Genomic DNA, 26803 nt, shown 5'->3' on the forward strand with positions numbered 1-26803 from the left:
CTTCTTCAGGTGCGATCCAGAGTGGGGTGGTGAGTACTGCGATGAGCCAGTAGCTCCGCTCCCCTCCCAGCTGAAGGACAGCTTCAGTCGAGCTCCCTCACTCAGTCACTGGCACACACTCACTGGTGGCAAACTCGGTACCGTGTGTGGAGCTGTGGCCTCTGGAGCTGCGCTGCATTTTAGCGGCGTAAGTACTTCCTGCCTCTGTTATTGTTTTGTTCATGAACTTTTGATTTATAAACATGTCCTTTGGGGTACATTTATGACCAATATTGTTTCTCGTGTGCCACTATGCAGAGTTGCAGCCGTCAGTTGGTGACGGTGGACCTCAATCTAACCAATGCAGAGTTCATTCAGTTCTACTTCATGTACGGCTGCATGATCCCACCTAGCAGCCGTAACCAGGGCGTGCTCCTGGAGTACAGCTTGAATGGAGGAATCCACTGGCATCTACTGACAGAGATCTTCTATGATCTGTACACAAAGCCTGGGCGAGTGCCTTCAAATCAAGGGATTTCTTTGAATGGAACTGAGGGGAGTTATGTGGCACTTTGTTTTAAAGGTCTTTATTTGCCATTATGTGTTTAGGTTTGTGAATGTATTGCTGCCTCCTGCTGCCCGTCAACAAGGTGTGCGTGTGCGCTGGTGGCAGCCTCAGCACGACGGAGCGGACCAGAGTGACTGGGCTCTGGATAACGTCCTCATCGCGGGTTCAGACACGCACGCGCAGATTTCGGACACATTCGGCGGCGTGGCTCTCCCCAACCACGAGAGAGCCCCAGCTGATGAAACCTCAGCACCAAGCAGTGACCTGAGCGAGCTAGAGGAAACGCCCATAGGTACAGCACATTTGGATTGAATATCTCAATCAAAGCTTCATTCTTACAAAAAAATAAATAAAAAAATCAGAAAAATGGAGTATGTTGGTTTGCTTTATTGTCAGTGAGCGACCATTGGTTGTTCTCCGAGGACTGCTCAGTGCAGCGTTTCTGCAGCTCCCCGGATGGAGTGATGGCGTGTGGCAATGCTGATGGAAGAGAGGTCTACGCTGTCACGCACGATATAATCCCTGAAAAGGGTTGGGTCATGCAGTTCAAGGTGCTTCATGAACAAACAAAAAAGACACGTTCCATGCCAGCGCTGGGCAAACTTTTGTGCTCAAGGGCCACATGTGATTTTGAAAAAGGGCAGAATGGCCAGATCTTTTGGAGGTTAATAAAATGTTAAAATGTATATTAAAAATATCTACAATCATTTGTTTTAATAATAAATATTAATTTATTCTCATTTTCATAGTAAGATTATATTTAGTTACATCATTGAACTCATTATTTATTTTTAAAAAAAACATTTAAATGTATATGCCAAATTGTTGATAATACAATTTCTATTTACAATAAATAAATTAACTAATTAACGAGACGAATGAATACAAGTACTAAAAAATAGTAAATATATTTCAATTCACCAATGATTTGATTTGAATATATTTTTTTTAAATGTAAATGTGTGTCAAATGGTTTATTTACTATTTTTAGTGTTGTTTTTCTTTTTTACAGTATATCAACCAACCAATTATTCACTGAGATACATGAATTAAAAATAATTTAAAAAATAGACAATAAATACATTTTAATTACCCCAAGGTTTACTAAAACACATACACAAATGTTAAATGTATAAAAATGTTAATCTTACAATGTGTTTATTCAATTCTTTACAATACATCAATTACCCAATTATTTAATCACATTAATGAAATGACAGATAAATGACACATTAATGAATACATTAATTTTAAGTAGCCAATGTTAGGGGCAAAATGTGCTAAATTAATGCAACAAATATTACAGGACTCTTGATAATGTAAATGCTTGGTGGGCCAGATCAAAGATCGGGTTAGACCTTTGGCCATTTCAATATCCATCCATTCATCCATCTTCAATACTGCACCAACTTAAAATGTTAACAAAATGGGATTTTTTAAAATAAATTATTATTTTATTGTATGTATGATTTGATTTGCCTAGGGTTTAGCATGCCTGCCTCACATTTCCGAGGTTGGAGGTTTGGGGTACGAATCCGGGCTCCGGCGTTTCTCTATACAGTATATGTCTGGCGACCAGTTCAGAGTTTACGGTGACTCTCACCAAAATTCACTCACACCCGCGCGCAAACCGAATGAGGACAAGCACAATAGAAAATGGATGGATGGATATCGTTAGATCATGCAAGTGAACCAAATTATTGTACATTTTCATTTCACAGTATCAATAAATGATGCATCCGAAATATTTCATACGTGTATCCTTTAGATTGCAGTGGGCTGTGTCGTGCCAGATCGTGCTGCGGACCGACAGGTCCACGTTCAGTACTCTGCAGACTATGGTGTGACGTGGAAGTACCTGGTTCCTCAGTGTCTGCCTGCTGATCCCCGTTGCGGAGGACGCGTCTCGCAGCCGTCAGTCTTCTTCCCTGCGGAAGGATGGAAGCGGGCTGTCTATCCCCTGCCTGACAGCCTGGCGGGCACGTAGGTCATGCCATTGCTAAACATGTAGTGATCTTAATATTTAATGGACCGTCGTGCACGAGCTACATTATTGATAGCTCTATTTATTGTTACAACATCAATTATTTAAACTTTTGTCATATAAATCTTACAAAAGGCCGATGCATGTTGTTCAACTAAACTCCTTACATGACCCGAAGGATTCAGCCTCCTTCTGCTTTCCTTTAGTTCAGTGCGCTTCAGGTTCTACCAGCAGCACTCAGACGTTCAGTGGGGTGTGGAGAACTTTTACATCGGGCCGGCGTGCGAGAGCCATTGTGGCGGGCATGGAGACTGTTTGGATCAACGCTGCCTCTGTGACCCAGGATTCACTGGACCAAACTGCTACGCTAGTACAGCTCTGAAGGTAGAGTTCAGCTTTTTTTTTAAAATCTGTTTCTCTGAGCTTATTGCTAAACATTATATTCAAACTATATATTTTTTAGATGTGTCTTATCCACCCGAAATTCTGTTCACGTGAATATGTTGACTTTCAAGTGCATGCCAAGAATGGGTGGCACTATAATCTCAAAGTGTACGGCCATGTTAGCCAGTCAGAAGCTTGAAAAAAATGATTTCCCTCAAAATGGCACAATAACTCCAATATCAAGTTGGGAAAAAGGGGTGTCATACATGCCGACCAATACAGTAGATACCGCCTAATATCTCGCTTAAAGAAATTATACAGGTGCATGTCAATAAATTAGAATATGGTGAAAAAATGGTCATTTATTTCAGTAGTTCAAAAAGTGAAACTCATATGCAATATATGTAGATTCACTCCACAAAGTATTATTTTATATTATTATTTCATTTTTTGGGGGGCGGGGCGTTTCTAATTTGTATGATTACAGTTTACAGAAACCCCCCCAAAAATCATCATATCCAGAAATTAGAATATTCAATAAGAAACTTTCAAAATGATTGTTAATATACAAATTGGGCAAGAATTGGCCTTATGAAAGGTATTTTCCTGTGTATTTAATGTAATATATAACTTTCACTTCCCCACTAATTTTATTGAGATGCGCCTGTAAATATAAGTGGACACAATTGAAAAAAGACATGTGAGTCTTGAATCTGATCTGTGATTTTTGAACAAAAAGAATGTTTTCAAGTGACTTAAAATACAGTTTGTGTGCGGACTATACAAAATGAAAAGAAAATGTGAAGATGTTGAGAATGATTTGGTTTTTTTTAAGCAATCTTTCTGTTCCCCCCTTTAGGCATCTTTGAAGGAACGTTTCGACTGGGAAGGAGCAGCCGGGCCCCAGTGGCAGGTTCTCGAGGGGGGCCGACCCTGTACAGACTGTGGTGTGCTGGTAGAGGGTACAGCCCTGTATTTCGGAGGGGCTGATGCCAGACAAGCTGTTACCGCTGACCTAGACCTTCGTGGAGCCAAGTCAGTATTGAAGTCTGCAAGAGCAGCATGTTTTCTTATTTTTCTTAAGTGAGGTACTTACTGTATATCCTATATTAGCCCCAACACGCGGAGATATAAGCAACGGAGCATTTACTTTTAACTGAACAAGTACAAAGTCCGTGTCTCTCCCTTCGTCTGTGTCGACCACACACATAAGGATTTACAATCAGGTTTAAAATGTACGATTGTCGGCCGTGACCGTTTTTCGAGCAGATTGGGGAGGAAAACTAACTCCTAGCTTGCCACACACGAGAGGATAATTGCTCAGGATAGTCTTCACACCTTTGCTGTCTTTGATCCCAAGGGAGGGAAAATGCTGAAATTTGGCCAGATTGTCGGTAAGCGTGTATCCTACTTTAGGCATCGTAAACTGTCATGGGCTGTTGTGTGGATACAGGTTTGTGGAGTACTGGGCCAGGATCGGGAGTGAAAATAACATGTCCATGTGCCACCGTCCGACATGTCGAAAAGAGGGAGTGCTGCTGGACTACTCTACTGATGGAGGTGCACTGGACAACATGTTATAGCACTGTCTCCTTTTTGTCTCCCGCTCAGCGAACGTGTCCGTATGCTCCTCAGGTGTGTTGTGGATCCTACTGCACGAGATGGACTACCTCAAATACGTGTCTGTGAGGAGAGATTACATTGTCCTGCCAGAGGGAGCCCTGACCAACACCACTCGCCTACGATGGTGGCAGCCTTTTACTATTTCCTCTGGCTTTGCCTCTCCCAGCCTGGAAAGAGCCCAGTGGGCCATAGACAACATCTTGGTTGGGGGGTCAGACATCAATCCATCAACCTTGCTTGACACCTTTGATGACGGTAAGTCTATGAAAAAAAAAGGTTTATTGGTCAAGCGGGGGAGCAGCTCCCTTTATGTTATGTCGGTTTTCCAGAGGGTGTATCCCATGAGGAAAGCTGGAGCTTCTACCCGAATGCTGTGCGTACTGCCGGCTTCTGTGGAAACCCCTCGTTCCACCTTTACTGGCCCAACAAAAACCAAGACAGGACACACAACATCCTCGCTACCCGTGAACTTATAGTGCAGCCTGGATATATTTTACAGTTCAAGGTATTAAAAACATTTCTAAATGAGTTGCCCATGCTTTGCATTGGGGTTATGTTTTCTGTTGCTCTGTTGTAGATAGTAGTTGGTTGTGAGGCGGACACATGTCAGGACCATCATTCTGTCCTGCTGCAGTACAGGAAGGATGCAAGGTAGACAGACACAGAGCATTGACACAGCATCTAAAGTGCGCCATATTTGTGTAATATGGAAGTGTGCATTTGTCACTCTCCCCTTCCAGGTCTGACTCATGGCAGTTGGTACAGTCCGAGTGCCTCCCCTCCTCAGTCAACAACGTGGGCTGCTCCCCATTCCAGTTCCACGAGTCGACCATCTTCAGTCCCGTCAACAGCTCAAGGTGGACCAGGGTCACCGTTCAATTGCCTGACCACGTCTCCTCAGGGTAGGGCTTGACAATTTCATGGATTTTATCGATTACATTTTTTTTGTCAGGACGATTTTTTTTTTTAAAAGCATCCCCGTTGATGTGCTCTGGTTTTTACTAACAACATGGCTGCAAACAGAGAGGAGCTAGTTTACAAAAGCACAGTCAGTGTTCCCAACTTCGCGATTTGGTTATTTTTTTCAAAGAATTATTCTGTAGCTAAGCACTTTATTTGAAGATGTAATACTTTATTTTTATTTACTTATACTTACATATTTTGAAATTCAATGACCTACTTTTATAGTAAATGAGAAAACACACAGTTGTGCTCATATGTTTGATTACCCAGGCAGCATTTTTAAGATGGGTACAATTCTTTAAAGAAAGCACAAAGGCCCTGGTGAAACACATTTAATTCTATTTTAATGGGATTCAAATTAAACTGTCAAGCATTTCAGAAAAGCATTATCATTAAACAAAACATAACCATAAAGAAATTAATGATGGTTGATGTTCAGTCATCAGTCGTATTTTAAAAAAAAAAAAAAAAAAAAAACAACAACAATAGTTCACAAATTCTGTCAGGGTATGTAAACTTATGAGCACAACTGTACATATATGCAGTCTTATGTACCCCTGTCACATTGGAATGAAAGTGTACGCTACACCTTTTTCATGAACTCTTGGTGGTGGTAGCATATTGAAATGAAAGTGTACAGGTTTTTCATAACCTCTAGATGGTGGCATACATTTATAAAATGTAAAAGTCTTTTTCCATTTTCCCCTACACCTATGTATAATACGCACTATAGACTTTTGACATTTTTGGGGGGGAAAATGCGCATTATACTCAAGAAATGACGGTAACTTTAAAAGTAGATATTTTAAATAATCAAGCTCTTGCAGGAAATCGTATCCTCTCCTAGTTATTTAGGATTTGTGCTTCCCTTTTATGCCAAGTCCGTCTTTAAGCCGTACTGGATATAAGTGTTTAATTTTATTCACTAATGTAATAATCAGGTCATCATAAATTGATAAAGCAATGTGGCCAATGGCCAAACAGTATACAGTACGGACAAGTCAGTATGGTAGCTAACAGTTATTAGCTGTTAAATTGTTGATAAACTGTGGCTGTGCGCTTTTAACATGTTACTAGCATAATGTTACATCACTTCTTCCTCGTACAGCATTGACAAGATATATGATAGATACTTACAACTCCTCAAGGTGATCGAAAATTGAATCTTGGATTCTTGTCGCTGGCTTTGCTCACTCAGTGTGACACGAAAATAAATAAATAAATAAATCACATGCAGGGGCATTAGCTGTCAAAACAAATTAGCAATAAGAGCTGACATCTTGCCGTTTTCCATGGTTTTTTTGATAGTAACGAGAGTCACTGGGAATACAATCAAGCTAAAGCATGTCAAATATGAAATAAAATATTGTGGAATCAGCTGCATTTTTGTTGTGTTGATTGTATTCTTTATGTAATATTCTTTTAGTGGTACCAGGCATTAAGATGAACAAGAATTTAAACAAGGGTGGTCTAATATTGACTTTCCATGACTCCAAGTCCAGTATAGTGGGTCCCTGCCTTTCCATTGTGTACCCTTTTTGATGTGTTTTCAATTTCTAGGGCGACACAGTTCCGTTGGATTCAAACAGAGGGGACGGGTGAGCGTCAGAGCTGGGGAGTCGACCATGTTTACATCGGAGAGGCCTGCCCAGGACTCTGCAGCGGACACGGCTACTGCACAAGTGGAGTGGTCTGCATCTGTGATGAGGGATATCACGGTGGGCCACGAACAGCGGACTATGTTAAAAAACGCTAAATATGCATACAGTTTTATGCTTTTTAACAGAGATGGCTGACTGGAGTCAACTCTGCTAAGAAAATGTGTATCTGTACATCCTGGCGACAAAACAATGCAACTTTGATTTCATTTTACGATGTCATCCCAACAAATCAACATATTTTCATCACTGTCCCCTCTCCTCCCATCTAAACAGGTGATGACTGCTCCCTCGCTAGCAGCGACTTTCCCAGCTCCATCAAGGACAACTTTGAGTCCGGCAGCGTGTCCCTGGAGAGCTGGCAGCTGATCCAGGGTGGAGGAGTGGGCAGTGGGTGTGGACAACTCTCACCACATGCCCACGGAGACTCGCTTTATTTTAATGGCTGTAAGATGAGGCAGGCTGTTACTAAACCGCTGGACCTCACTCGAGCAAGGTACAGGTACAACCAAAACACAAATCACACGATGATGGCTATAGAGTGCTGTGAAAAGTGTTTGTCCCCCTTCCTGATTTTTTGTTTGTTTGATTGTTTGTTTTGCTTATTTATCACACTTCGATATTTCAGATCATCACCCCAATTTTAGTATTCCACAAAGACAACATAAGTAAATGTAAAATACACTTTATAATTGATGGGATTAAGTTTAAATGTAATCGCCCCCTGACACTTATAACTGAAAAAAAGCATTGGTGATGAGTCTTATTGGAGAGTTGGAGGGTAAAACACTGTAAGTGTTTCCTCAATCTTTGGGATGCTAAAACAAATGTACCGACATCTCAGATGTTGATGTCTCCCTCTAACCTTGACTATCTTTTCTGTGTCTCCCTGCAGTAAGATCATGTTTGTGCTGCAGATTGGCAGCGTGGCACAGACAGACAGTTGTAACATTGCTCTGGACCGGGCCGACACGGTCGACCGAGCGGTGCTGCTGCAGTACAGCATCAACAACGGAGTCAGCTGGCACGTCATCGCCCAGCACCAACCCAAAGACTTCATAAAGGCTCAGAGGGTTTCCTACAACATTCCACTGTGAGTGACCCACACAGACTTACTCGATTAGGATTCACATGCACTTTTTGATGTTTTCAGTTTGCACTACTTAAGGATAAATCAGTGCGTATTGCTCTTAAGTAAACCTGTAAACTGCTACCTTTATTTTATAATCGATTCATCAAAAGTATATCCTGTAGTATACCAAATTAATTTCAAGAGAATTAAAGCTAATGAAGCATGTCTTAATCATGTATTCATGGATTGAAAGAGCAGCACGGTGATATGGTGGCCTGCCTCACAGTTGAGAAGCTACGTCTTCGAATCCCTCCTTGCTTGCGTGGCTTTTCTCTGGAGACTCCAGCTTCTTCCCACATTCCAAAAACATCCTCTAAATCGTCCATAAGTACACCAGTCCTGGGTGTACCCCACCTCTCGCCCTGTCCTTTACAAAGGCAACACTGCTCAATGCCACTGAAAACAATAACCACAGCAATGAACTTTAATAAATCATGACCCTTCCGACAGCATTATTAGCTTTTCCAATGTAAAATTGTTGATATAGCTCATGAATTCTCATTAACTTATGCAGCGGTATCAAATAATTGGCTGGTGATTATATCCATCCATCCATTTTCCAAATTGCCTATCCTCACTAGGGTTGCGGATGTGCTGGAGCCTCTCCCAGCTATCGTTGGGTGAGAGGCGGGGTACACCCTGAACTGGTTGCCAGCCAATCGCAGGGCACATACAAACAAACAACCATTCGCACTCACATCCACTCCTACGGCCAATTTAGAGTCTTCAATCAACCTACCGTGCATGTTTTTGGAGTGTGGGAGGAAACCAGAACACCCGGAGAAAACCCACACAGGCCTGGGAGAACATGCAAACTCCACACAGGTGAGGCCGGATTTGAACCCAGATCCTCAGAACCGTGAGGCAGATGTGCTAACCAGTCGGTCACAGTGATTATATATGTATTATAATAATAATTTAGCCATTATTCCAGCTGCCCATTACAATATACACTTAAGTAGTACGAGGCTGAATATACTGCCGTATACGATCTGAGTCAGGATGTTCCCGTGCTTTCTCCAGAGAGGCTAGGGGTAAAGGGGTGATGCTGCGATGGTGGCAGCCACGCCATGACGGCGCAGGACATGACCAGTGGGCGCTGGACCATGTGGAAGTCGTTCTGTGAGTACCCAACTCCCGGCTAGACATCGGCCCACCCCTCCATCAGAGCCCAGATCTGCCCTTGTCTGATCCCGCATCACCTGTAGAAGACCCCCTCTTCTATTCCACACATACACAGGAATACAGTGCACACAGATCGTAAGCGCATCTCCGCACATGTGTACACCGACAGTGAAGTTCATCACTGCTTCTGGTGTCACGCAAGCAGGAACATGACTGCAGTGTGCTTGGCTTTTAAGGGTTCTGTTTGTGGATGCCTGGCAAATTATATGTTCAGTGTGTTGTGGAATAATTCGGTGAAAAAAAAAGACCTTAGCTTACCTCATATTGTCAAAGGCTTGACCATCAATTCCACAGGGCACTGAGTTTATGGTAGTCTATTATCAGCTCGCAAATGAACATGTAGGTACCATGAAGCAGTTTAAATGCATTTCCTGCATGTTGCTCAGGATCCGTCTCCCTGCTTTTGTGGGTGCTTGTTGTTCATTCAGATTTAAAGCCAATGCATTAAAAGCTGCTGACAAGAGTCTTATTATCAACCCACGTACATAGTTTTGCCCAGTTTTCTTTAAACAGTACAGTGCAGTTCAGTTGAGCATGAAGGGCACAATAATAGTGTTCCCCAACCTTTACTGAGCCAAGGCACTGGATTTACATGTGGAAAATCTCACGGCACACCACCAAACAAAACGTCACAAAAAGCAAATGTACTGAAAGAATGATGATTCCGTCACAATTTGTCTCCAATGTACTTACTCGGTGTGAAATCAAGGCCTGTGTAGTTGAACTCAAAGCTATTAATCGAATGGATGAATGGCAACAGGTGGACACACAGGTTACTTGTACCCTCCGCCCTCTAGTGGAAGAGCATTGAATTGTTTCTACCTGTCACTTCATGCCACTGGCATATATAGATGAACAAAGAAACATTATTTGAGGTAAAATAAGAATCATTTTTGACCCGTTTAGTGAAATTGCATAATTTCCCACATCACCCGTGACTAATGTGCCACGGCACAGCGGTTAGGAATTACTGAAATAGTATTACAATCACTAGCACAGTTGGCACCGTTCTGTTTGGGTGGAGCCAGTCCCTTTATTTTTCAAGTGCAACAGCTGGAGCAGTCATTTTAATTGGACTCAAATACATTTGCATTTGTTGTTTGTGGACAGTATTAGCATGCTCCATGTTGCATTCTTCTTCTGCTATGATGGTCCACTGTTGACGTCGTGTGCCTACACAAACCCCATTAGGGTCAAGTGTTCAAACTGAACTGTACTGTAGCACTTGGTGGAAACTTGCTTTTAGTGCCTAAACTTGAGCTGCCCCCTGGTCTCTGTGGCCCCCCCACACACACCATCCCCCGACAACCCCCCACGCGTACCCTGTGCACGCCGTCCAACAGTGTCTGACCATGATCCTCACACGATGATGTCTCTCTGTTCCCCACATCTGCTCTGCTCCATGCACTGATTTTCCTTTTTCTTTTGCTCTTCCCGTGACTCCCCTCCCTTGCCGCTTCATGTATTGCTTTCCCGCTGCTCATGCCGCCTCGTATCTAACCTCACTACCTCCTCATCTTCAACTTTCATGCCTTCTTGTTCTGCTCTATGATGGATGATTACTTGTTTTTTCTTCTCTCTGTCTCTTCACATCATTACTCTCAACTTGCTGCCCCTTACACTACCATTGATTCCATTTTATCTCCCTCTTTCTCTTCTCCTCCTCTCCCTCCTCCTGGGGGCCCCCGCCCCATCCCTCCCCAGGCCAGGGCTCCTACCCCCCCTCACCTTTCTGCAAGACAGCAGTCCTCTTCACCTTCTCCTCCCCTCTCGCGCTCTAACCTCTGCTCTCTTCTGTATTCTGCTCCCTCTGGCATGGCTGTAGCGTCAGGTAAGTTCACCGCCTCTTCCTGAATGAAGCCACTCCCCCATCCCCCACCTCCCTCACAACCCTTATTCAGCCCTTCTTTTTTGCCAGACTTCCTCCTCCTCCTCACACAGCACACACACACACACACACACACACACACACTCTTTCACCCAACACTCATCATCACGGCAGTCATCTCCATGGCGTCGCTTTTATCTCAAGTCCCACGCAGACCAGCTGCTCACACAGTCCAGGTGGAAGCTCCGTAACATCTAACAACATGAGAGTCACTGAAACCAAACAAAATAAAATGGCTCCATTGTACTGCGAGACACAAAATGATGCTGACAACTTTTCGAATATCAAATTGACAAATTAAAACAAATGCCAGTGTGGTGTTGTGTTGGTATGTACAGTATGTGTGACGTACTCCATCACGGCACTTTTTTCTCTTTTGTTTGACCGGGCTGCTTACTTTACCAGCCGACTCTTATGTTTCAAGTGGATTCAAAAGTAGGTTTTCGGGTTCAGCGTTTGTCGTTGAGTGCCTGGAATGCTCTTTTGATCCACACGCCAGCTTCAGCTTTTACTTACAGTATTAAACATTTGGCTGGAGCACTTCATCTGCTCCACTCTGCACCCTGCATGGCTCATTGCATTGGGTCAATCTCGTTTCCTTATTTACAAACTCCAGTGTCCTCCATCCTCTGTTCACATTTAAGCTCCTCCCTCTACAGCAGGGACACCTGCTGTGTTCTTTAACCCAGCCTACTGATCATTTAAATAATCAAGAGTCCTGTAATATTTGTTGAATTAATTGACTTCCAGAAAGTTATCAAATGTCTGTATGCAGAGAGACGGAACAAACAAATATTTTTTTGAAGTGAACAAAAGAGGTGCTGCGAATCATCTATTACAGCATTTGGTGGTCATATTTATTGCTGAATAATATTAGCATTCAGCAGCAGCCTCTAGAACTGTGACCAGTGATTCCGCTTCAAAGTGGTGCCTGAAGCCGGCATTAAAAGATAGCCTTTGGAGTTTTTAAAAGCGCAGGAAACAACAACTACAGTCATAGTAATGACGCAATGGTGAGTTAAATGTTTAATCATTTGTTTTTATTTGCTTGTATGCCGGTCATCAAAATATGCGTACATGATAAAGTGACTTGTCCGGTCCGTGGATACAGTATATAAAAAAAGCTATAGTCTGTAAAAATAAAATTAAAAAAGCCTTTTTTTTTGTTTTTATTAATTTATTTATTTTTAAAGGTGGGGTTTTTTTGGACCTTTTTTTAAAAAAAAAAAAAAAACATCCACAGTCTGTGGTGCCCTTAGGTTGTCGGGGAGAGCATTCCACAGACTGGGAGCAGCCGAACAAAGCAGTTCCTTGAGGTAGATTGGCGCATTGGCATAAAGGCACAGCAGCAGAATTTTGTAATTGATCCTGAGTGAGACAGGGAGCAAGTGGAGGGATTTAAGGACAGGCGTGATGTGGTCATATTTTCTCGCTCTCATTAGGATCCTCACAGCACAGTTTTGAATGTACTGCAGCTGCTGGATGTTCTTCCGGGGATCCTGGTGAGTAGCGATTTACAATAGTCCAGTCTGGAGGAAACAAAGGCATGGTCAAGCTTACAGGCAGCTGAGAGTGAGTGAGTGTGGGGCGGAGTTTGGCAATGTTCCTGAAATGGAAAAAGGAGGTATAACTGAATAACTGTTTGATGTGAGCCTCAAAGGTCATGTGAGGGTCCATTTAAACGCTGATGGGTTTGAGGTTTGAGGAGATGGTTTCTGGTGAAAAAAAAAGTTGCTTGGAGTTTCCCAGGCTGCTGTTGATGATTTGAGAGTAGAATCGGGACCGTGTGTCGCTGAGACACTTACTGTAGGCTTTCCGATGTTCACGGTAGGCTAGTTTGTGTGCTGTCAGTCCCGTGTCACATGCCCCACCCTCTTCAATTGCCGCAGCTGGAGGGATGAAAAGTGTGCAAACCCAGGCGTGTAAATCAAGACTTTTTTTCAAAATAAAGGCGTGAAAATGAGAATGTAGCCCTTAGAGCCCAGAATTTGAAAAAGGACCTAAATTGCAAAGCACACGCAAGCCCGTGCAAGACAGCATTGATTCTGGTTGTCCCCTTGAAGGCATCACCAAGCCACCGAATTACACTTATCAAATATTGTACGGTTTTGTGTATGTGGCAGCAGACATCGCCAAACACAAATACACCCCACCACATATACCCGCTGCACCGACAACTTCCCTGAGCAATCGACCAGTGTCACTTATCAGAAGCTAAAAAAGCGAATGCGGCTCTGCTTCAGACTGCAAATGAATGGCGCTTGTGTGAAACTGGCTAAAGTTCACCAAAATCAGCTATATGACCAATGGCTGAACTAAATACAGTCATCCGCCCCCCACCGTGCTCATTAGAATACAACTGTTATAGATCCTCTTTTATATGTTACGGACGCTTGTGTATCCTCCATTATGGCTACTTGATCAAACCCCATCATTCCTCACTACAGTCCTCACTAATATGGTGTCTCAAGATTGACTTCCGGGTCGTCGAGGAAGAATGGAGGACCGTGGAGAGATGCAAATAAGACAAATGACATGAACCCATTGGCTGCTGTGACCGCCCCTTTTTCCGTAGTTCTTGGCTGTTTGTCTGTAGACGACTTGCACTCATCCCTCCATCTTCACAGCATCAAGCATACAACCTCCCACCCCCTCCCTCAGCTGTCCCGCTTTGCAGAGAATCCCTGCCTACCCTGGCTGCACAGCTGGCTCACTGGCACCGCCCTGCTGGACGGAAGAGGCAATAAACAGGCTAAGCGAGAATGACGCGCAACTTTGTCTTTTCTACCGCTTGTCTGCTCAAGACCATCTCTAGACCATTGATTTTCTTTTCTCCCAGTCTTTACTCAGACATCAAACACTCCGTGTCAGTGTGTGTGTGTGTGTGTGTGTGTTGGTGTGTGTGTCCCACGTCTTGTCCTGTGTGTCCATGGAAATCTGTGTATCATTCGGTTTCTCCATTTTAAATTGGCAATCCAAATCGAAAAGGTGACTGATTATTAAATGATTACAGTATTTGCGTTTTCATCTAACACACAAAAAAAGAATAGACAGCTCTTCATAATTCAATTTTAATCTAATATCAAAATACGAAATTGAAAAACAGACGACTGGACTGAGTTTGATTTAAATATTTAACTGGTTGGCTGACACAGAAGTTTGTCACGAACATTTGTAAAAGACACGTTAGCTTGTTACCCGCCACAATCAGTCGACCGCGACAAACTGCACTGTGCAGACATGTTGTTCACTTTTTTCTTGCATAATGGTTGAAAGAAGAATAAAAATAAAAGGTGCTGCCAAAGTGATTTGTCTACTTATCCACATTTGCTAATTGATGAGGTGAAAACAATGCATTTCCAGTAATGCAGAAAGCCGATTACGATAATGCTTCAAATATGTTTGTCCTTGAGGTGATAAATCATTTGATGGATTGCGGCCATGCTATAGATTGATTGTGGCAGCGAACAAGAAAACTGGCTCACATAAACCCAACCAATGAAATATTCAAATCAAATGTAGTCCCGTGCCCTGTTTGTCCATTTTGTATTTTTAATTTGAGTCTAAAAGTTCAACAGAAAAATTCACATATTCTCTTTTACGGACAAATAAGTCAATCATCAGTCACTGTTTCATTTTTCCATTGCCAAATGAAAGCATTAGGAACAAATAATACATAGATTCACGTAGTTCTGGCACCATGTCCTTTGTAACCCTGTAGCACATGAACAAATCCACTTTTGTTGAGTAGCACCACAATGTTTAAGGTTATGACTGAGACATGCATGCTGCCAGAGTAGAGCACTAACTTATTTAGACCACGCGCGTGTGTGTGTGTGTGTGTGTGTGTGTGTGTGTCTTTACTGCTCCAACTTTGTTCCCCCTCACTAATCACACATCTCCCTCCTTCCCTCCTTCAATGTGTTTGTATCCCAACAGCACCCGCAAACAAAACTACATGATGAACTTTGCCAGACAAAGCGGCTTGCGTCACTACTACAACCGCAAGCGGCGGGCACTGCTGCAGCACGCCTGAGCTTCCGGAGACGGGATTTTGCCCCCCTCTGACCTGCCAATCACACATTGACCCGTCCACACTCATCCCTGTTTCTCCCGACAACGTAAACACCAAATCCAATTCATGCTTTAGCCAAAATCCTACCCATCTCCTGCCCACAATGCTTAGGTGTGGATGAAGCTCAGAAGACAGGAGTGTCGCGGCCATTTTGTTTACGTTCTACCATGGACGGTCAGGGTTTCTAATTGTTTTCTAAGTGTTGTTGTGGTTCCTCTTCCTCCCTGGCTCCCTCTCCTGTAAATCCCCTCCTCCCCCTTTTCATTTCCCCACCTCCTTTTCCAACCACACTGTGAAATGGAGAGATACTATATCACTGCTGAACTGACCGGCCAATTTGGAGACTTACCTTCCCAATCCCACTGAGCCGCCAGGGGAGGATGGCTCCAAGCCGCCAGTCCGTACGCCAGGAGAAAGACCACGACTACAATATGGACCATGAAGAGAAACTAGCGGTTATGAAGCGTTGGGGGGGTGGGGTTGAAACTATAATACTGTGTTCTTGCTGTTCTTGTGTGTCTGTGGGTTCTTTTTGTGCTGAATTGACTGTGGTGTTTGTTCATTTGTTTGTTTGTTTGTTTTCTACTAATTCATATGCTTTTGAGAGGGGGTGGGGCGCTGGGTTCGGCTTCCTTTCCCCCCCATTTTCTGGATCGGGCCGGTGAGGGCAGAGTGGAAATTCCACAGAGCAGAACAAAAGATGGGGGGAAAAAAAACATTCAAAATATGACAGACTGAACAATGTTTTTTGTTCACTTAAAAAAAAAAAACAAAAAAAAAAACATTTTATATATGTTGGCTCCCGAAGAATACAGATATTTATGGTATATGGCTCCTCACGTGACCTATTTAAGATGCACTGTGCGTGAAATGTATGTTATTTTCAAGTTGTTAAGTTATTAGGCAGTCCAGTCAAGTTGTTCTACTGCATTATCTCCCCTCTTCTCTTGTGCTGTTCCCCCTTTCCTCCATCTTCTCTGCTGATTACTGATACCTGGAGGTGAGGTTCTCTATGTGTTGTTTTTTGAAGTCTGTGTAATATGGACCCTCTGCCCTCAGTGTAACTCCAGTCTTGCAAACTCCTGTACATACATGTATATCCACTATGGGGAGACCCAGCAGCCTTATAAAAGGGAAATAAAGAACTGCCCAAACCTCATATTGTACACCTTGCTTCAACTCTTCACTGATTTACCGCCAAAGGTGATGAGGCAAATCGCTTAGGATTTTTCCTGGTTTTGGGGTGGCCTGTGGCCGTGTATCCCAATTACAGTAAATACTTCTAACTCGGCCCCTGGACTGTGCACATCCAAAACGAGACTAATCTGTAGTCAGCTGACCATTTTGAAAGCAGTTACTTGAGGAGCAAGAATGGCAGATGTTCACAAACGGGACCTTGACACTGAGCAGAAAGTAGAGCAAATCATTTGTGCTTCTGAAACTGAAATATATTAACTGGGGCGTTATAGAGACATTTTGTTACTATTTTAGTTGCAAATAGTCTATTTGCATTTTGTAAAAGTCGAAAAGCTCTATATAATACCAATTTATTAATAGCAATTGAGGCACTTGTCAGGGGCACTGCACCTATGGGGGATGTGGGTATCGCGAAACCATCCCCCCTCCCTCCCTTTTTTCTTTTTTCACTTCAAATGTAATTCTTAGTATGTTGTGGGCTGCTAAACAACAGATGGCGGGCTGCAAATGGCGGGGTATGCTATACTCAAATTGACCAGCGCAGCGCACCACGGACATCGGAACTGTCAGCCGACAGTATGTGGCATACTACCAAGACTGACCTGTGAGAGGCAGCATGGTTCCACAGACTTCCGGAAATTACAAAGAAGAAAGAGAAGAAGAAGGAGGAGAAATACAAGTTAAGTGTTAGTTTATCGGGTGACCACGTGACTAAATTCTTCACCCTTATCAATTTCATTGAGGTGACTGACCTGTTAGGCATTTTTCGAATGCGTGGAATTTTGTGACACAAACCATGGTTTATTAAACTTTCATTCCCTGGAAATGCTATTCTAAAAACAGCTTTGTTAAAAAGAAAGAAATAATAAAACACCTTAAAAATCTACAGCTCAGTGTCTCCAGATAGCCCGCCACATAAGTCCATGCTGAAAATGTGATAACCCGACGCATGACGTTCACTGGACCTCAGCTTCCGACCATCACAGCAACAGTCACAAGTGCTACGGTGATGAAGAAGGTGTTGGCAAAGAGGCCCATACAGCCGTTGCAATATGGCCGGTCACAGCAAGCGTAGCGCATCTTGTAGACAACCCCTTTGTATGACAGGTCGTGCTCCAGGCTACACACGCTCTTCGGCAGGCAGCCCTTTGCGGACAGAGCGCTGAAGTTGCCGTAGCGACCCTCAGCTTTGAAGCATACCTCATCCGGGGGGCACTCGGTCACGATGGACTCCAATTCGTAGTCCTTCTCCAGGATGGGCCTGAAGAAGCAGCGCAAGTTGCCGCACAGCGCAGAGGGCATGAGGTAGAAGAAGAATGTGGCAACTTGAAGGAGCTGCCGCATGGTCGCCCTGAAGCAAGACGAGACAAGGCAGCTTTATGTTTTGGCTGTTAGAATACAGAATTAGAGTCCATTCCAGTATTGCAATTTCAAGAATGCAATGCAAGGGACCAAGATACCAATGTTTTTTGGTTTTTTTTTTACCTCATACACCTTCAACTCTCTAGGACCACGGTGGACTTTGGTTAGCAAGTCTGCCTCACAGTTGAGAGGTCACGGGTTTGAATCTCTGCTCCGGCCTTCCTGTGTGGAATTTGCACGTTCTCCCTGTACCTGCATTGGTTTTCAGTTCACCAGGTACTCTGGCTTCCTCCCATATTCCCAAAATGCATTTTATGCTCATTGAACACACTCATCCATTGGTGTGAATGCTTGTTTGATTATAAGGCTGCCGTCAGGTGGGAACCATGTATCTCCAAAACTATCACATTTCAGGAAACCCCCAAAAAATGCATGTTTGATGAGCTATTAACATTCATCGTCAAAGCCATTTGTAACACTTTAGAGTGGTCAATAATTTGTTAAATAAATCATTAAATAACAGACCCACATGGGGACTGTCCAAAAGTATAGATTTGCAATAAACTAGGATATTGACCAGTTTTGGACATAGAAGGTTTCCGCCCAATAGTGACGATGTGTCCTGCAATTGGCTGGTGGCCAGTCCAGGGTGTACCCTGCCTCTCGCCCAAAGTCAGCAAGGATAGGCTCCAGCTCACACGCAAGTCGTATCACGTGAGCTTTCACAACAAAAATTCAATTTCCGGGTTCCAAGCCACACCGAATACATACTTACAATAAGACTTCAATATAGTAAGAATAATTTCATATAAACCTGTTGCGCCGGCACGGTGAACGACTGGTTAGCACATCTGCTTCGCAGTTCTGAGGACCGGGGTTCAAATCCCGGCGCCGCCTGTGTGGAGTTTGCATGTTCTCCCCGTGCCTGTGTGGGTTTTCTCCGGGTACTCCGGTTTCGTCCCACATCCCAAAAACATGCGTGCTAGGTTGATTGAAGACTCTAAATAGCCCGTAGGGGTGAATGTGAGTGCGGATGCTTTTTTGTTTCTATGTGCCCTGCGATTGGCTGGCGACCTGTTCAGGGTGTACCCCGCCTCCCACCCAAAGATAGCCGGGATAGGCTCCGGCAGCCCGCGACCCTAGTGAGGATAAACGATAACGAAAATTGATGGATGGATGGATGAACCTGTTGCTGAAAAACAAAGCATGGAGGGTCTCTGTCGCCGAAATGCATGAGCACAGTCAATGAGTGGGGCTGTCATTGATGACAGTCTCCCCACTATCCACTCTCCCCTTCATTTCTCACCCATTTCCTGTCTTTGTATTATCACAATATAGCTACAGTACATCAGCCATTGAAAGCTGCCTCTTTGGAAAGTTTTTTTGTTATTCAGGATAAAAAATAAAGAAATAAAATATCCTCATTCGAGTCGCGGGCGTGCTGGAGCCTATCCCAGCACCCTGAACTGGTCACCAGCCAATCGCAGGGCACATATAAACAAACAACCATTCGCACTCACATTCACACCTACGGGCGATTTAGAGTTTCTAATTAACCTACCGTGCATGTCTTTGGAATAGGGGAGGAAACCGGAGAAAACCCACACAGGGACGGGGAGAACATGCAAAGTCCAGGCGGGGCCGGGATTTGAACCCTGGTCCTCAGAACTGTGAGGCAGATGTGCTAACCAGTTCAACCATGTATGTATGTATATATATATATACAGTACACCACAGCACTACACTAGACTGGTCGGCAGTCAATTGCAGGGCACATATAGACCAACAATTATTTACGTCACTTGCCCATTTAGAGTCTTCAATGTATTAAACATGCATCTTTTTAGAATGTGAGAGGAAGCAGGAGTAACTGGAGAACAGGAAGAACATGCTGGAGCCAAGATTCAAATTCTGAACGTCAGAACTGTGAGCCAAGCATGCGGATTGAGTTCGCCCTGCTGACACATCCTCACTAAATCGAAAATGCTTGACGAACTCATTGAAAATTGAAAGTTACAGTTGAAAAACTTGCTAAACATTTAAAATATGGTAAACCTTTAACAAACAAAACAATCTGTCCTGTATGCAACCCTTTTTCCAAAATGTATAAATATAAATACTTAATAAAAATTGGTTAAATCGATGTCCATGTAATCCTGCTAACAAGCGAACCAATGACTTTTTTTGTTGGTACCAAGTGAGGTTAATTTATTTTTCACTACTTTATCCATTATCTTTCATAAGAGTCCCAGGACAAAGTGAGCACAAAACTCAAAGTATTCAGTTTGAGCATTTATGAGTAAAAGCAGGAGTCTGCTTATTGCTTATTTTCCTTCGAGTCACACTTCGGGAAGTCGTCCTCACGTCAAATCTCTCAGGGTGTAATCATGTGTCATACAAACAGGTGCGACCGCTTTCGGATCGCTGTCGCCCTGAGCCCAAATAACGTGCACAGCGAAGCCGTCTTTACAAGTAATAGAAGCGAAACTTACATGGCGCCCGTTTTGGAAGTGGATGTTTGTTTGGGAAAGCAAAGCATTGCAGATGCTCGTCTTCATCAAGCCTGACTGACCACTGAGAGTCTTCACATGCAGGCCACACCTTCACTTTCACACACACACACCTGCTTGAAATACAGGGTGTCCAGTCTTTTTGCAAAAAAAAAAAAAAATACAAAAGCAATTGGTGAGATATGTGAGAGTTCTACGTATTCAGTGGCTATCAACGTTTTTAATGATTTTAGAGTGTGGTGTCAAACTTAAGGCCAAGGGGCCAGGTCCAGCCCTTTGCATGACTTTATGTGGCCCACTAAAGCACGTCTATGTCATGTTTCTTGCATTTCGGCTGAAAAACTTTCAAAATTGCAATTTTCTTCACTTTTTTTTTTTTTTTTAACCAAATCCAATTTTAATATAAATTGAGCCACTGAAAGTTTTGGTTTTATTCCATTTTGTCATTTTAAGTTTAGAAATGAATTAGAGAAAGATAATGTTCTAAATCAAGGTTTAATTCAGAAATTTGACATATAGGGGCAATCTATCATTACACATGGCTTTTTTTTTTTTTTTTTAAGCTTGGGTGCCAGTGCATCTGCATATTAGCATAACTGAATGTTCTTTCATGAAATTCTAGATTTGACATTTTGACCACTATTACACTAAACCTTTAAATCACTCATGCAAAATAAGGGATTTAGTCCACTCTAGTTAACAGCGCAAGTGAAAAAATGTTTCCTTTAGATACCACACTGTTTCTAATTTAATTTGGAAACACTTAAAAATTGCTTTGTGAGATAGTCACAACAGCCCATAACTACAATGTGGCCCACAACAAAAGTTTGACACACAAGAGTAGTTCAGGTACACTGTTGATGGAATAGGTTCTGTTGAAGAGCTACAAAAAAAAAAAAAAAAAAAAAAAAAGACTTAGCAAAACTGCAGTATCAAATATGGACAACTAATCATAGTCATGTCAAGACATTTATGGAGATGAAATGTTTAAAAAAACTGCAGCTACTAATTTTGTAATCACATCGCCATGTTTGTAATAATTTGTGAAGAGACATTTACAAAACGTGGACAGTTTCTTTAACTGCTTTTATTAAATGTAGAATCCAGGAGGAGGGTTGGCAAATCCACCTTTTTTCTCTCTGGAGCAATACACAACAAAACATCATGATTGGGATTCTTGCTAAAAACAAATGCATGATGACAGTGATGAGACATGCAGCAGGCGAGCACCCGTGGCTATCAGGCCTCTCCTTTAATCATGTACACTGTAAACACTATGGCACAGAGGCCGATGGCGCCGGGCTACTGGGATCATCTCCACAAGAACCCCGAAGCTGCTCCCTCAGAGCACGAGTGGCGTTGGCATACGCCTTCTCCATGATCATGCCCAGCAGCAGCTTCAGTATGGCTTTGGACGTGGGCGCCACATTGCATTTGTCCTTACAGCAGCAACTGTGCCTCGCCAGGAACTCCACCCCCATGTGGGAGACCACCTGGCTGGTGCCGCACAGCTGGGCGTCCAAGCAGCCCTGGGCGGACAGCACGTGGACCACGCCGTAGTAGCCCCTGGAGGTAGTGCAGCGCTGGCCTGGCGGGCACTCCGTGGTGATGTTGGGACACGGGGCCTCTTTAGGCTGCAACGGGCAGAAGTAACACAGGAGGCTGTCCCGCTGTCCCAAGGCTGAGAGGAACAGAACTGCAGCCATCATGACAGAAGTCAGAGTGAGGCTACAGGAAGAAATTGTCTGTGTTACTTGCCACACGTAACAGAAAGGTTCAAATAGTTTGTTCAAAATAAAGAAAATTGACCAGACTGCTGATGTGTCACCTTTTCTGATTTTGACTCACTGGGCCAAAAAAAAAAAAAAATAAAAAATAAAAATTGGTTCTATGTACTGTACACAAAAAGGCCTATTTTTCTTAAATGTCTTCCTAAATCTGTGTTAGTGAGCACTTGTCCTTTGCCAAGATTATCCATCCACCTCACAGGTGCAGCAGATCAAGATGCTGACTAGATGGCATGATTGTACAGGTGTACCTCAGGGTGCTCACAATGAAAGGTCATTCTAAAATGTATAGCAAAAGAAAAAAATAATAAAAATTGCTCACTAAACAGATTCATCAACCATATTGGAGAAATAAGACTTTAACGTACAAAGAACAAGTCTTGAGAGCTTTTATCAAGAAAGGAACAAAAACAAGTGTTGCATTTATAGGCATGCATGAATAAAAAAAAATTTAACTACTGACAACATAACTCCCAAATTCCTAGCGTTGTCATTCAGAACTTGGTCAAATGTTGAACCATATCGCTCACTACACAAACATTGGAAGTAGCAAGCACATCCCTCACTCATTCTGTACTCTCGAACCAGTATATACGAATTTTGAGTAACCTATACAGTCTAATATTTTTTTTTTTTTTAAAACAACAACTATACAATGAGTAGGGAAAGAACAGATGATTCCAATCATATATTACCGCTGCTTTCGTTGTGCTGCCATCTTTGTGTGAGAGGCCCCAGATGACAATGAAGATGAGCGTCCAAAATTTATACACCGACTGATTGCCAAGCAGAAACAGGTGTGCTTCTTTTTAACCCTCTTGTAGACGCCATTCAACGCAGGCTCAATTAACTCTTTGGGATTTTATTAATAGACACACGTAACAGCGTTCAACTCAAAGGGCGTGGGCAAACTTTTGCGTTCAAGAGTCATGTTTGATTTTTAAAAACAGATCGGTGAGGCCAGATCATTTATGGATCAGGTATGATCGATCGATCAATAGATAGATAGATAGATACTTTATTCATTCCGTGAGGGAAATTAGATATGTAAAATGGTGTAATGAAATAATGTTTGACTCTCAGTTTTACTTTATCTAGAATATATGTAGCTTGAATTTAATCACACTTAAATTGTTTAATAAAGCAAATCAATAAAACAAGTTAAATATGTCCAATTGTATAGGTTACGAATATTTAATTTTATTTACAACAATCAAGCAGTTATTTGATGAGATAAATGAATACAAATTATGTAAAAAAATAAATAATAATTAACCATTAAATAAAAAGATCTAAACATGTCAAATGGTTTATTTTACTGACATCTCAAATGGCTTTGAGATTTAAAAATGATACATTTTTTGTGAACTAATTATTTCATAACAATAATTGTATGTACAAATAAAAATGTTTATTTTACAAATGCTTTCATCCTATTTGCAATACATCAATGAATTCATCCGCTCTTCGCCGAACGTCACGCTGAACACGTGATAACTGACTTCCTACGTATGTGTACGTAACTTGGATTGATGGCACGATTGTTTGCAAAAATGTTGGTTTCCTTTGTGGCTGGTGTCTTCGGACAAACGTTAAAAGCATGAATATCATTTATTTATACAAATATGATACGATTCCTGTAAAGATGAACACAGTCCATTGTCATCTTTGGTGGCTCTGTGGATACATCTTGTGTTTAAAAAAAGATATTGTAGCTGTTTTACAGTGGGTTGTGCATATACCGGATTACTTCATGAGATGAATGAATAGCAATTAATAAAAACTACCAATTAATATTTTTTTTAATGGACCAGTTATGAACAATATATATTTTTTAGTTTCACTAAATTTTTTTATTCTGTTATTTACAATCAATCAATCAATAATAAATAAATAAAATCAATCATTTAAAAAAATACATTTTAATAAACCAGTTTGAAGGGAGGAAAAATAGTAATTTTTATATATAAAAAAAAATATATATATATATATATATTCATGAGAGCGGCAATATATATATATATATATATATATATATATATATATATATATTGCCGCTCTCATGAATGATTTAAATGTTCGGAGGCCGGATTAACATGGGGCACACTTTGGCCACTTCTGATTTAACTCAAATTAGGCATTCATAGTATGTGCTAACGGCGCCATCTAGTGTCTATTGGTGCACATGCAGTACATGGACAACCCTAATTGGACTTCAGGCCAGGCCACATACAGGGAGTCAAAAGTTTTCTTGATAAGCTTTTCTTCAAGTTGCTGGAGTGTCGTTTCATTCAGACGGCAATTTGGAATGTCATAATATTGTGATTTATTAAAATAATACGTTTATTATTGTGGTTGCAGTTGCACTACATCCTATTGAGAGATGTTACTAATACTTGACTGTCATGTTGATGGATGTTGTATTATGTGTAATATATGGACATAACATTATGTCTAAATATGCACTTTTTTTTTATAATACATTGTAAATGTAAATGTCAAATGTAATGGAAGTTTTTTATGCAGCTTTTGTATTAGATTTTTGATCCAAGTGGTCATTTTGTTGTGAGCACACGCTATCGTCCACTAGTTATTGATATGAGTGACCTTGTTTACATACATTCAGCTCTTGGTGACTAGTGTACCGTCCTCCCAATGGTGGTCTTCATCTGCAGGATCGTAGCTGTACACTGAAATCAGCCGGTGGCGCAGATCATCTAATCTGACACAACAATCCACACAATGAGGCATGGATATTCTAAATAGTCAAACATAAGGATTGTGATTCAAGCCAGTAAAAATCTTACCTCAACCTCCTCTTGATAAACAGAACCCGAGGGTGAGCACAGCACTGCCGCAGTCATGTGATTGACAAAGAGAAGAGGAAGAAAGGTAGATCTGGGGTCACCAACCTTTTGGAAACTGAGTGCTCCTTCTTCGGTAATGCATAGGGCTACCAGCGTAGGCATTTGTAGGCTGTTTTAGGTGGTGCTGAAGTCCCGTTTAAAATGAATCTCGGCACCCATAAAATTTGAGAGGTAAAAATGTGGGTTTATTTTCAAACAACCTAGAAATGTGGAAAACCACAGTGCTTGGTTGTAACGTAATATTTAAGCAATACATAAATAAACACCCTCCGCCATTGCCTCGAAAATGGTTTGTTCCTGCGTTTGTATCCCATTTTGGGGGTTGGTGAACCACCCCTAAACCTCTCATCCGAGAATTGCCCCGGGCTACCAGTTTGATACATTTAATTGTGTTAGTAATGAATGATATGCATCCACGTGAAAACACTGATCATGTTCATGATTCTTCACAATAATTATCAACGATTTAACAAGAAATGAGACAGATGAATATCAATAAGTAAAACTTTGGGCTCCAGTTGTGTAGGCTGTCCAATGTGTACCGGAGCACAAATTGTGGGATATTTTGGTTTTCATACAAGTGCAAGGCTCACTGGTAGACTGGTCTTGGCCAAGATGGGCATACCGACGCAACGAGGGTGTGTCCTTTGACATCAGCCCAGAACACGTGACAATTTGGTGACTGAAACTTACACCTTGCTCAGAGCATGGCTAATTTGTGGTGCAACGTAGACCACTGGGCCAATGCAATTTTGGTGAATTTGTTCAAAGTGCAGGCAAACAGATACACGAGCGCCACAGACATGAGATTTCATTCATAAATACAACCCCAATTCCAATGTTGTGTTGAACATAAATAAAAACAGAATACAATGATTTGCAAATCATGTTCAACCTATATTTAATTGAATACACTACAAAGACAAGATATTTCATGTTCAAACTGGTAAACTTGATTGTTTTTAGCAAATAATCATTAACTCAGAATTTTATGGCTGCAACACATTCCAAAAAAGCTGGGACAGGGTCATGTTTAGCATTGTGTTACATCACGCTTTCTTTTAAAAACATTCAATAAACGTTTGGGAACTGAGGACAGTAATTGTTGAAGCTTAGTAGGTGGAATTCTTTCCCATTCTTGCTTGATGTACAGCTTCAGCTGTTCAACAGTCCGGGGTCTCTGTTGTCGTATTTTACGCTTCATAATGCACCACACATTTTCAATGGGAGACAGGTCTGGACTGCAGGCAGGCCAGTCTAGTACCCGCACGCTTTTACTACGAAGCCACGCTGTTGTAACACGTGCAGAATTTGGTTTGGCATTGTCTTGCTGAAATAAGCAGGGGCGTCCATGACAAAGACGTTGCTTGGATGGCAGCATGTTTCTCCAAAACCTGTATGTACCTTTCAGCATTAATGTTGCCTTCACAGATGTGTAAGTTACCCATGTCATTGGCACTAACATAGCCCCATACCATCACAGATGCTGGCTTTTGAACTTTGCTTCCATAACAGTCCGAATGGTTCTTTTCCTCTTTGCCCCGGAGGACACGATGTCCACAATCTCCAAAAACAATTTGAAATGTGGACTCGTCAGACCACAGAACACTTTTCCACTTTGCATCAATCCATCTTAGATGA

At 42.1% G+C, this 26803-nt stretch overlaps 3 protein-coding genes across 4 annotated transcripts in view; 1 reads left to right on the top strand and 2 right to left on the bottom strand.

The window, feature by feature from the left end:
• The window catches only part of reln (reelin), a 99477-nt gene extending 82879 nt beyond the window's left edge, over nt 1-16598 (top strand). Inside the window, exons 48-65 of one of the 2 annotated variants that reach the window (XM_061774850.1) lie at nt 10-187; nt 298-491; nt 589-839; nt 944-1098; nt 2316-2530; nt 2738-2915; nt 3775-3950; nt 4369-4475; nt 4551-4793; nt 4868-5043; nt 5116-5189; nt 5279-5440; nt 7062-7219; nt 7436-7661; nt 8055-8252; nt 9315-9413; nt 11181-11307; nt 15304-16598. In XM_061774850.1, coding sequence (XP_061630834.1) covers nt 10-187; nt 298-491; nt 589-839; nt 944-1098; nt 2316-2530; nt 2738-2915; nt 3775-3950; nt 4369-4475; nt 4551-4793; nt 4868-5043; nt 5116-5189; nt 5279-5440; nt 7062-7219; nt 7436-7661; nt 8055-8252; nt 9315-9413; nt 11181-11301 — 2911 coding nt within the window. In that variant the 3' untranslated portion in view covers nt 11302-11307; nt 15304-16598. The remainder of the gene's footprint in view (nt 1-9; nt 188-297; nt 492-588; nt 840-943; nt 1099-2315; nt 2531-2737; nt 2916-3774; nt 3951-4368; nt 4476-4550; nt 4794-4867; nt 5044-5115; nt 5190-5278; nt 5441-7061; nt 7220-7435; nt 7662-8054; nt 8253-9314; nt 9414-11180; nt 11308-15303) is intronic. The other variant, XM_061774851.1, reaches the window with a different exon arrangement.
• Nucleotides 16587-20609, bottom strand: bncr (bouncer). Its single transcript, XM_061774855.1, has 2 exons — nt 20491-20609; nt 16587-17987 (listed from the first exon to the last, which is right to left on the bottom strand). Exons 1-2 carry the CDS (start codon nt 20535-20537, stop codon nt 17603-17605), a joined length of 432 nt encoding a protein of 143 aa, XP_061630839.1. The 5' UTR covers nt 20538-20609; the 3' UTR covers nt 16587-17602.
• A 970-nt stretch (nt 20610-21579) lies between these two features.
• Nucleotides 21580-23113, bottom strand: LOC133477936 (protein Bouncer-like). Its single transcript, XM_061773305.1, has 2 exons — nt 22991-23113; nt 21580-22236 (listed from the first exon to the last, which is right to left on the bottom strand). Exons 1-2 carry the CDS (start codon nt 23011-23013, stop codon nt 21783-21785), a joined length of 477 nt encoding a protein of 158 aa, XP_061629289.1. The 5' UTR covers nt 23014-23113; the 3' UTR covers nt 21580-21782.
• Nucleotides 23114-26803: the final 3690 nt, after the last annotated feature.

Source organism: Phyllopteryx taeniolatus, chromosome 5, assembly GCF_024500385.1.
Source record: "Phyllopteryx taeniolatus isolate TA_2022b chromosome 5, UOR_Ptae_1.2, whole genome shotgun sequence".
Classification (NCBI taxonomy): domain Eukaryota; kingdom Metazoa; phylum Chordata; class Actinopteri; order Syngnathiformes; family Syngnathidae; genus Phyllopteryx; species Phyllopteryx taeniolatus.